The 12,429-nt window shown below is 37.3% G+C and overlaps 1 protein-coding gene across 3 annotated transcripts in view; it reads right to left on the reverse strand.

Annotated features, from left to right (window-relative positions):
- The window catches only part of SPIRE1 (spire type actin nucleation factor 1), a 169,427-nt gene that overhangs the window by 43,648 nt on the left and 113,350 nt on the right, over positions 1-12,429 (reverse strand). For all 3 annotated transcript variants that reach the window (XM_038391720.2, XM_038391717.2, XM_038391719.2), the window contains exons 5-6: positions 3,756-3,839; positions 3,111-3,275 (exon numbers count right to left, since the gene is read on the reverse strand). In XM_038391720.2, coding sequence (XP_038247648.1) covers positions 3,111-3,275; positions 3,756-3,839 — 249 coding nt within the window. The remainder of the gene's footprint in view (positions 1-3,110; positions 3,276-3,755; positions 3,840-12,429) is intronic.

The following is a 12,429-nucleotide window of genomic DNA, read 5'->3' on the forward strand; positions in this document are numbered from 1 at the left end:
ATTGAATGCCACAAAAGAGAACAGCATTCTCTCCCCCTTTGCCAGAGTTCCTATGTGATACTGGACAAGACACACAAACCAAACTTTTCACAGGTAGCAATTAATTGTATGTTCCTTATTTTCTGGGTGTCCTGCTGGAAAGACCCAGACTCTGATTTGCAGAAGTGTTTAGCAGTCACAGCTGCAATTCTAGTCATTGGGATTTCTGCTCTGAACATATAAAGTGCTATCAAATGCTAAGTACTATGAAAAATCAGGTCCTAGTCTTCTCAAATAGGGCATCCAAAATTAGTTGATGCATCTGATAAATTTGGCTTTAATCTGTATGCCTCATTTCTCCATGTATAAAATGGGGGTAATACAAAACCTCACCTAACAGGGAATTATGATGATTAATTAATTAATTCAGAATTAACACTCCTATTTTTAAAGATATTTAGTATGTTTTGACTGATAGGAAGAAAAATAATCTTTTCCCCTCACTACTTTTCAGTTCAGATTTGGGACTCGTTTTTGCTTCCTCATCAGGAATATATATATATATTATATATTTAGCTATGACCCATGACAGACAACTAAAATATGCTGTATTCAGGAGATCTAACTGAACTTGTAAGGATCTGTGAACCTTCAGGCTTCAGTAAATTTCATTTCCTATCAAACTGCATCCATATTATTATACAATTTTCTGCACAAAAATTCTTCGAGCATGCACAGCAGCAAAACACAAACTACTAGCTGGAAACTTTATAATAAGAAACAAGTTATTTTTCTAGCATGGAGGTACCAGCAAGTTGTAATCAGACAAAGCTAGCAACAGTGTCAGAGACAGAGCCATAGATTTTGTACCTGCAGCCGATTCTAATCCTAATTCACTTTTATGCCTGTGTGACCAAAAGTGGCTTTAGACAACCTGCCTAATATTTTTCACAGATGAAAGAAGCAGGACAGAAATGGATGCCTGCAGGCATATAGTACATAGCTAGCATCTGGGTTTCAGAAAGAGCAGCTGTGCCTTCAACACCAACCACACGAAGAAAATCTTTTTTAGAAGAGATAGACACTAACTTGACAGAAGTCAAATTCGAGGCTATATTGGCAAAAGGCGTCCAGGGCTCTTAGTCAAACAAAATTACTGTACTGAATCCATATATTATGTCACAAGCAAATAATAACTTTGCTTTGTTTTCCTTTTTAAGAGGCCAGGACACTCACTCTGGGCCCCTCAGACCTTTCAGGGAGCTAGGAACTTAGACCCCCTTTACAGAAACTATTTAATTTTTGCCTTGAAGGGTAAGCGCTGACTGTTTTGTGGGCTGCAGGATTATTTTGTTGGCCTTTTTCATTCAGACTGCTTTTTGCCTGCAGAAGACTACACAAGACTACACAGAGCTACACCCTATACTCCAAACCAGCTCTTCAGCAATGTCCATATCCAAGGAAGTACGTCTGGGATGAGAGAGGTGCCCACCCTGACCCAAAGATACAACCTATAACCTACATCTGTCACACTCACATGATAATAGAGCACAACCAGTCACAATCAGGAATAACTCTATTTCCCTATCTGTAAAATAAGGCTAACACCACACTTGCCTACGTCACAGGAGAGCTACAGGGACTGATGAGGTAATGTTTACATATCACTTTGAAACACATGAAGCACCATGTAACTGTCAATTGGTTCCAGACTATCATTCATCATCACAATGCCTTCTTGTGTGAGGAAAGGGGTGTGGCTACATTCTATTATAAGGAGTGGATATTTCTATTCTATTCTATGTGCCAATCTATTGGGGGTAGGGTGAGATAGGAGTAGGAAAGAATCAGAAGCCATTCAAGCTCAGGGCAAAATTCTGTGATTCTAGAACAAGGCACAAGATGTATCAACAATAGAGCTGGTTAAAAACCTTCCATCAAAATATTTTTGGGTGGGGAAAATAGCTTTTTCAACACAAAGAAAATTTTGAGAGTTTTTATCAAGAATCTTAAAATCCTATTGAACCGCATCCCCGCCCCCCGCAAAGTTGCATAAAATCATTTCCCAGCCCACTCTAGTCAACAACATTTGTCTTAGTGCAATCAGTGGGCAAAAACAAACCAGGAAAACTCAAGGCAGTTCTCAGTGCTGAGAGCATTGACACTATTCAAATCCATCCATTTACACAGGGATTTCTGAATGTGCTCATCACTTAAGAAATCTTCAGTTCTTGGTGTCCATTATTAAATGCATGATAATGACCATTTAAAAAACCATTATATGAAGCAGCTGCAATAGAAGGTCTGAGAGATTCCAGGACATACCAAGGAGTAGGTGGTGCTAATACAGAAAGTGCATCTTCCTGACAGTCACTCCTAAATTGTACATGAGTATCTGGGAAATAATTCACTGATATTTGGAAGCTTGCCTCGATGTCTCAGCTTGTTCTCTTGAGTCCAAAGGAACACTGCATTGTGCTGAAACAGTCATGCCCATATCAGAACTTGTGAGCCTTTATTAAAGCTGAAGACTTCAAGGGAAGGTATTCATTCCCACAAGGTATAATTCCTGAGCTTTAGATTGGACTGTCCTACTTCAATAATTTAAGTGCCTATGATGAAGTTTTCAGATACTTTTGGCTTTCCTCTTTTATGATAGTATGAGATGCCATTCTCATGCATTTCACACCTTGAAAAGCATTATGGCCAAGGAGCTCTGAAGCAATACATCTCTTTACAAAATTATGTTACGATTGGTCAGTAATGTACTCCACAGTATGAAGAGCCAACTAAAAAAATTCATATTGATTGGGAAGTATGGCAAGACTGTTAACCTGAATTTTAGTGTTACTAGCAAGTCAGCACAAAATCAATTTGTTCAAGCGTATCAAATGTCGGTTTCCTGTCTCCTGAAATTTTTTTGTCCTTGTCATCTGAAAGCAAGGCGCACAACATTTTGGTGGATCCATTTTTTCTTAATTAATATTCAAAATTTAGGATACAGTAAAAATAATGTAAGAATAGCTAACTACATGACTGAAGTAACAATTCTGAGTTTCTCCGAAAAACAAAGTGAAAGTAATGGTGATTGGTGATCGTATAGATTTATCACAATGGTATTCTTAACTCACCATAACCTTCCTTAAGGTATAGCGTTTGGATCGAATGTCATCCATTAGCATTTCATAGGGTGTGAGCTGATATTCTATTGGAAGTGGGTTATACTGACGCTCTTGAACCTTCTTAAGTTTAACACCATCCCGCAAATCTCGCATCACCTGTACCCAAAAGCGAGCCTGAAGAGCCAAAGGAGACAAATAAGGTTTCAGAACACTTACTGTACACTCATCATTACTGAGTACCAATGCAGTTAAGGCAAAAACAGCTCACTCGTAACATCAGAGAACCATTAAACCAACTAAATAAGACTAAATTTATTTTATTTTTTACCACAATGAAGTAGGTAGGTGGTACAGTGGGTTTGAAAACCTGGGTCAAAACCCATCTTAAACTTGAAAACGAATCACGTGGATTATTCTAGTCACTAACACAAATCCCAAAATCACAATGTAATTCAATAAATCACTGATGACACTGTTGGATTTCATTTATTTTCCACTTTCTATGAGTGATTAGCAAGTCATACTACAGAAACAAAAAACCATGAATACTGTTTTTTACAGAAAGCAGGTGACAAGCAAGCAGCTTAAGAATATCTAATTTTTTTCATCAAAATATAACCTATTGAAAATTATGGTAAATGACTACAGCCCTACCCAGTCAGCATTTTTCAACTCATCAAGGTCTGTGCTGGATTCATCACTCTTTTCTTTGTCCATTTCCTGAATCTTCTTCAGAGTCTGTCAATTAAAAGCAATATAGTAAATAAGCTGTATAAAAACATAAAACTATTGAAATAAAGTAGAAAAGGTTTAATAGAATATGGTTTCTTCTGTGTCTATTCATCTTTCACAATTTACATGGTGGATATTCCAAGCAATGTTTTCAGAACATGTACAGCAAATTAGAGATTAGACTTCCAATATTGTTAATGAAAGGGTGCCTTTCTATATATAAAAAAGGAATCATAAATGCTGAAGAGGATGTGAAGGAATAGGACTTTTCTGCACATATGGTGGGAACAACATAAGAAAATAGTATTTGGGAGGGAAACAATAGAAATTTCAAGATAGCTAAAGACAGACTACCCACAGAACTCATAGTGGTATTAGGTTACAGCTCAAAGGAGGTTATCGACCTGGGGAAGGACCCATTGATATCACAATTATTACTAGCAGATGCACGATAGCTTGTTCAGATTCCCCCAATATTAGTAGTATGGAGAAACCAAGTCTAGGAATGCTTTTCAATGGAAAAAAATGACAGTTTTACATGAAGCAGACTTTAAAATATATAGTTTTTGGAATTTGAAAAAAATAAATACACAGATAATGACAAGAACTTGACCAGTCACAAAGGGATCTTTTAAAGATAACAAATACAGGTTATTAATAAAATTTCTAAATACTTGTGTGGAAAGTTCATGAATGTTAATAATGACTAAATAAAAAGTTTAAAAAAAGAACATGTCCCTCCTCAATGTAGGTGAAGCTTTTTTAATAAAGAGCCAGACTTTCAGACTTTGACTAAAATAAGAATAGTGACTGAATGCTACAGTAGATCACAGAGTGGGTTTATTAGACCACTTAACATTAAAACAAACAAATAGGTGCAATTCAAGATTTAAATATATGTACTCTTTGCACTCATGGAAATAGTCTCATATATATTCACATCATACATAAAAATCACACATTTATATAGAATACAACTTTTTGCTTGTAAACTGAATGCCTTTGAAATGGAATCATTGAGACAAAAACATGGAAACTCTCTATTCCATGTTTACAGATAGTTTCAGACTAGAACTGCACATTAACAGGGTTTTATTTACATTTTTCCAATTGTGTATTCATGCATTTTCATGAAACATAACTGGCTCCAAACTTTTGTTCACTAAACCTCTTGAGTTTATGTGAGGAGATTAAATCAATAGGTTACAGATCTGGAAATGTTTAAATTATTTATGTATGTAGCACAGAAATATTTGTCCTCCCTTCTGAGCTGACAACGTAATTAAGCCAACATAACATACTTGGGTGCTCCCTATAATGGAAGCAATCAACAAAGAGTCTGGGCCTGTTTTTTTACAAAATGTATAAAAAAAAGTTTAAAAATATCATTTTCTGTTTATTATATATTACACAAACTGCTACAATTTAAATCTTTGCCCAAAGCCTCAGAAGAATCTTTCAATGAAGCAGTGCAGGTAGCTATTAAAATTTATTTCAGAGATCCTACAGGACAGACAGCCATCTCACAGGAGTCCTTGGAGTTTTTAAAAATTATTTTGCTACAGAGGATTTTGGGGAGAATACAGGATAGCAATTGCTTACTACTACCTTTAATGTAACACAACAGCAGACTTATTTTTACATCCAAGTTCTTAACACCATTGGCCTGTTTTTTTAATTACATACATTATAGGGAGGCTTTTGAAAATCCATACAACTTATATGACACAAAATCTAATGGCCAAGTCCTGAAAATCAGGGGTGAGTATAGGGCAGGGGAGGGTTTTGGGTAGAAGATATAAGGGTGCTTCTAGCTGTTCTGACAACTCTGATCTCACTCAGTGATCTCACTCATTGGTTCCAATTCAGCTTGCCTCATTCATGGACGTTGACTACACCCCAAGACTTTCCAAAGGCATTTGTTTCCTTTAGCTACAACACTCTTGTGAAGAATGAAATTTCTTTTTTTTTTAATATGGATTTTATCAGTAGAACCCAGCATTATCATAAGCCAGTGCCATCGAAGATAGCTTGTGATTTAAGGACACAAGAGTTAGATACTGCTAACTGTATAACCTACAATTTCTGAAATGTTTTTTTTAAATGACCTCAGACCAGAGTGTAAGTTTTTAGCCTGTAAATAAGCTCTGGTGTGGGCTGAGTATGGCAGTTAACAACAGAGTGTTAGCTACAGAGTAATAGTTTTAATGGTAAAAATAAAACAAAATAAAAACTACTGCAAGTGAAAATATCCTGGCATATTTAAAGCTTCAAGAAATCCTCCAAGAATAGGCATAATTTTAGTTTCAATAGTTCTGTGAAAAAGGATTGTGGTTTTGACGTGCCTAATTAGACACACAGGTAAGCAAACATTAACCATTATACCCTCATCACTGCTCCACACCCAAATAGTTAATCTAGTCCAATGTATTCCAAGTATAGCTAGAAGCATGTCCTTTCTCCTCCTCTCTTAGAATGTCTCTAAGGGTAAGTCTACACTACAATTAAAGACCCATGGCATAGCCACAGCTGGTCTCAGTCAACTGACTTGAGCTTGCAGGGCTCAGGCTACAGGGCCTAAAATTGCAGCATAGACATTCAGGCTCATGATGGAGTCCAGGCTCTGAGACTGCGAAAATTGGGAGGGTCTCAGAGACCAGGCTCCAGCCTAATCCCAAATATCTACACTACAATTTTTTGCCTCACTGCCCAAGCCCGAAACAATTGATCCAGGCTCGGTGCCACAGGTTTTTTATTGCAGTGCAGATGTACCCTAGCAGACTGACAGTGTGTGCTTGAAACATCCCAGGTGTTAGCAGGTGTTGGTTCTATTGAGAAAAGGTTAGATTCTTCTGACTCACTGAAACAATTTTACTCTATCTGGTCACAAAGCAAGGTGGGATTGGATCTCTAGAAAGAGGAGCTGGGCTGAGCAGTCCTGGGATGGAAACCATATGAGCAGCCAATCCTCATGTGCAAGTTTGAGCTGAACTCTACCATCTTATCAGAAAGCCTTTGACAAGGTCCCTCACACCAAAGGCTCTTAAGTAAATTAAGATTTCAGAGTAGCAGCCGTGTTAGTCTGTATTCGCAAAAAGAAAAGGAGTACTGGTGGCACCTTAGAGACTAACAAATTTATTAGAGCATAAGCTTTCGTGAGCTACAGCTCACTTCATCGGATTCATCCGATGAAGTGAGCTGTAGCTCACGAAAGCTTATGCTCTAATAAATTTGTTAGTCTCTAAGGTGCCACCAGTACTCCTTTTCTTTTTAAGTAAATTAAGTTGTCATGGGGTAAGAAGGAAGATCTTTTCATGGATTGAGAACTGGTTAAAAGACAGTGAACAAAGGGTAGGAATAAATGGTAAATTTTCAAAATGGAGAGGGGTAACTAGTGATGTGCTTCAAGGGTCAGTTCTAGGGCCAATCCTATTCAACTTATTCATAAATGATCTGGAGAAAGGGATAAACAGTGAGGTGGCAAAGTTCACAGATGATACTAAACAGCTCAAGATAGTTAAGGCCAAAGCAGATGGTGAAGAACTTCAAAAAGATCTCACAAAACCAAGTGACTGGGCAACAAAACGGCAGATGAAATTTAATGTGGAAAAATGTAAAGTAATGCACATTGGGAAAAAAAAACAATTATACATACAATATGATAGGGGCCAATTTAGCTACAACTAATCAGGAAAGAGATCTTGAAGTCATCATGGATAGTTCTCTGAAGACGTCCACGCAGTGTGCAGCATCAATCAAAAAAAGGAAACGGGATGTTAGGAATCATTAAAAAAAGGGATAGAGAATAAGATAGAGAATATCTTATTGCTCTTATATAAATCCATGGTACTTGAATACTGCGTAGAGATGTGATCTCATCTCAAAAAAGATATACTGGCATTAGAAAAGGATCAGAAAAGGGCAACTAAAATGGTTTGGAATGGGTCCCATATGAGGAGAGATTAAATTGGCTAGGACTTTTCAGCTTGGAAAAGAGAAGACTGGGGGAGGATATGATAAAGGTATATAAAATTATGAGTGGTGTGGAGAAAGTGAATAAGGAAAAGTTATTTACTTCTTCTCATAATATAAGCTATAGAAATTTAGAGCTGGAAGGGACCTCAAGAAGTCATCAAATCCAGCACTTGAGGCAGGACCATGTAAACCTTGACCATCCCTAACAGGTGTTTGTCCAAGCTGTTCTTAAAAACCTTCACCACCTCCTTTGGAAGCCTATTTCAAGCTTAACTATCCTTCTAGTTAGTAAGTTTTTCCCAATATCTAACCTAAATCTCCCTTGTTGCACATTAAACCCATTATTTCTTGTTCTATCTCCAGTGGACACTGATAACAAATGACCACAGTCCTCTTTATAAAAGCCCTTGACACATTTAAAGGCTCTTATCAGATCCATCCACAGTCTTCTTTTCTCAAAATTAAGCCTGTCCAATTTTATTAACCTTTCCTCACAGATCAGGCTTTCTAAACCTTTTACCATTTTGGTTGCTCTTCGCTGGACGCTCTGAGTCATCCACATCTTTCCTAAAGTATGATGTTCAGAATTAGACGTAGCACTCCAGCTAAGGACTCATCAGTGCCAAACAGAGTGGGTCAATTACCTCCTGGGTCTTCCATACAAATACTCCTGTTAATACACTCCAGAATACTACTCTTTTTCACAACTGCATCACATTGTTGACTCATGTTCAATTTGTGATCCACCATAACCTCCAGATTCCTTTAATCAGTACTACCATCTCACCATTTATTCCCCATTTTGTGGGTGTACTTATCATCTTTCCCTTCTAAGTGTAGTACTTTGCACTTGTCTTTCTTAGATTTTATCTTCTTGATTTCAGACCAATTCTTCAATTTTTCAACATCCTTTTGAATTTTAATTTTGTCCTCCAAAGTGGATGTAACCTCTCCCATCTTGAAGTTATCTGCAAATTATATAAGGATACTCTCCACTCCATTATCCAGGTCATTAATGGAAATATTGAAAAGCACTGGACCTAGGACAGACCCCTGTGGGGCTCCAAAAGATACATCCTCCCAGTTTGACAGCAAATCATGATAACTACCTTGTCCATATGGGACCTGCTAAATTCTGTTTAAACTTGCATTAAGTCATAATCCCCAAGGGAATGAGCATACAGTAGCTTCTCATTCTACACTGTATTTAAGGTAATTCAAGTGTGTGTGTGTGTGTGTGTGTGTGTGTGTAAATGATACATATAATCAATACGGTCTTGTTTCACTGAAAAAATCTGCTAACATACTTTTTAACTTTAATTCATGTGCACAGCCACATTATAAATACCATAAGAAAATCTTTCATAAATTGTTTTCTTTTGAATTAAATTTATTAGGCTTAAGTTAGTACCTGAAATGGTTAACAAACATAGGTAAAACAGTGTGCTACTTCAATAACACTTCCTTTACCTCTTTGTTTGAATATTGTTCAAATTACATAGCAAACAAACATAGCAGTCTGAACCTACTTTCCAGCGAACATCTGTAGGCATCCTTAAATGACCACACAATGCGGTGACAGCTTAGCATTATCTCCACAGGAGACCAGATGTGGTGGTTTATAGACAACTGGGAAAAATGTGTGTATGGAAACTTGTACGCGCTTTGCAGCTGTGAGTGATATCAGTCTGTTACTTTAAAAAGCAATAAGTCCTTTCCCCAAAAGAGGAAATATTATAGAAAAGTCTCATTTACATTTACTTCTGCATTTATGACAGGTTTCAGAGTAGCAGCCGTGTTAGTCTGTATTCGCAAAAAGAAAAGGAGTACTTGTGGCACCTTAGAGACTAACAAATTTATTAGAGCATAAGCTTTCGTGAGCTACAGCTCACTTCATCGGATGCATTACCGATGCATTATCGAATGCATCCGATGAAGTGAGCTGTAGCTCACGAAAGCTTATGCTCTAATAAATTTGTTAGTCTCTAAGCTGCCACAAGTACTCCTTTTCTTTCTGCATTTATATCAATATTGAAGTCTGAGTATTCATCCATTTCTCCATCAGATGCAAAGTAGTGGTAATGATTTCAATGCCAGTCTTTGTGAACTGTAAATGCCTTGTTTTCTCTTAAACTGGAAACTTTTGTTGAAGGCCTGCAAAAATTATAAAATCATCCTAATGCTTTCTCCTTCTGCTCCTCAGAACCTAAGTTAACTTTGCTTAACAAACTGACAACAGTCAGACTGCTACTCCCTTCAATACACATTTATTTTTATAAAGTTAACATATTCCAGCTGCTTAACCTTTACTTTGAATGTTGAACAATACCCGGAGCAATTATCCATTTCAGCAACCATTAAAGCTTTCTGTTCTTTAACAGATGGTTTTTTGGGCTGACTTATACCCAGAGGCAGCAAGATGGCATAAATGCTAAATATCCTACCATGTTATAAGATTCCAACCTGATTCTCTTTACCACTAAGAATCAGGAGGAGAGAAAAGGTTTGACTAACTGATGGACCACCTTCAAAATAAGGCACCTGTCTAATTAGTCCCTGTACAATATAGTAAGAGAGGAAGTTTCTATTTTAGGAAGGCCAAGTCCAGGTAAATCACACCATGACAGGGCTGGAGAGCTGTAACAGCAAAGGCTACCAGCCAGAAAAGCAACTCTGTCCTTTCACTCCAGGTGTTAAACAACATCTACTATGGTATTAGAGAGACGAGGTGAAATCTTGGGACCGACATGGTTACAACTACACTGCATAGCTACTGGGATGATCATTTTTAAATCAGTAGGCTCAAATAACTTTCACTCAACAGTCCAAAAAGAGAAGGCTGAGGAGATCTCTGGCCTGCTGATGACAGTTTTCAATAAATCTTGGAATACCAGGAAAATTTTAGAAGACTGGAAGAGTGCTGATGTTATGTCAATAAAAAAGGACACATCAAATGACCCAGAGTCGAAAATAATGAGGACCTGGTAGTCATACAGAACAATCTTGATCATTTGGTAGGCTGGGCCAATTCAAATAAAATGTGTTTTAATATAGCCCATTGCAAAGTCATACATTTAGGAACTAAGAATTCAGCCCACACCTACAGAATGGAAGACTGTATCCTGGAAAGCCATGACTCTGAAAAGGATCAAAAGATCACAGTGAACACACAACTGAACTTGAGCTCCCAATGCAATGCCATGCCATGCCAAAATAAAGCTAGAGTAATCCTTGGACATTGTGATACAGCAACTACGATCATCAGGGATATTGTGGTTGTCAGTCCCTAGGTAGAATCTCCCAGGAACAGAAGGCAAGATACTTTCAGCAGATGGCTCTGAGCTCTCTTTTACTGTGGATCAGAACGAAGCAGACTTACTGGTTTTAAGTCACAATGGAAAGCAGATCTTCATCCACTAATGGAACTACAAAATAATTTGCTTTGGTCTCCCAGAATGCAAACAACAAAACAATACCAAACAAGCTAAATGAGGGAGGAAAAGAGAAGAGGAAGAGATAGCAAATCTAAATCCTATTGCCAAAATGCTTGAAGGCTACTTAGTACCTAGATATCATGGCAGTATGCACATTAGGAATTAATATATAGAAAGTTTCACGTTATATTAATTGCTCAAAAGATTGAAGGTTGCCAGGTGTTGGTTGCAAGGTGTGCTGAAATGGCCCACCTTGATTATCACTACAAAAGGTTTTTTTTCTCTCCTGCTGGTAATAGCTCACCTTAAGTAATCATTCTCGTTACAGTGTGTATGTTAACACCCATTGTTTCATGTTCTCTGTGTATATAAATCTCCCCACTGTCTTTTCCACTGAATGCATCCGATGAAGTGAGCTGTAGTTCACGAAAGCTTATGCTCAAATAAATTTGTTAGTCTCTAAGGTGCCACAAGTACTTTTTTTTTTTTTTTTTGGAAAGACTTGAGTTTCTCAGTGTTTTGAAAAACAATGAAATACTATGTAATTTCCTTGTTATAAATTTAAAAGACACTGGAATTTAGCAACATACACAAATGGGAAATGTTCTGACCTTACAAACATTGGTTATGAAGGTTTCCTTTAACTCTTCTCTGTATGCTGGTACTGCTCAGAGGGAACAATTTCTTGTGATGGACATACATGCCAAGTCCTCTAGACTGAATTAACTGCATCATCTCCCTCCTCAATCAGCCAAGATCAGTGGGATTAGAAATCAATTTCAGTGACGAATTATGCAAACCAAAACACTTAGAATAAAATGGAGCGTTTCTCAGAACTTAATTGAAATCCATATGAATAACCTCAGCTGCTGTATCCATTTGTTCTTACCCTTGGGAAATAGACCAGAGGAAGCTATTTTTGCTATAATATTAAAATCATATCCCAGACGGATTTCCGTTTTAGAGGGGGAAAATATTAAGAGGTTATCTTAGCTGACCCAAAGCCATCAAACCCACACTACAAATCTCACTCACATGTTATAGACTGGGCATTCATTCAGAAAATTAGGAAACAGATTTACAAGCTACACACCAGAAGTCTGAATATTAAGCATTTCAACAGTCTTCATTTTATAACAACGAAAGTATTTGGCATTTTTTTGAAACGTTGTGCTCTCACACACAAT

The sequence above is a fragment of the Dermochelys coriacea genome, chromosome 2 (genome assembly GCF_009764565.3).
Source record: "Dermochelys coriacea isolate rDerCor1 chromosome 2, rDerCor1.pri.v4, whole genome shotgun sequence".
Lineage (NCBI taxonomy): Eukaryota > Metazoa > Chordata > Testudines > Dermochelyidae > Dermochelys > Dermochelys coriacea.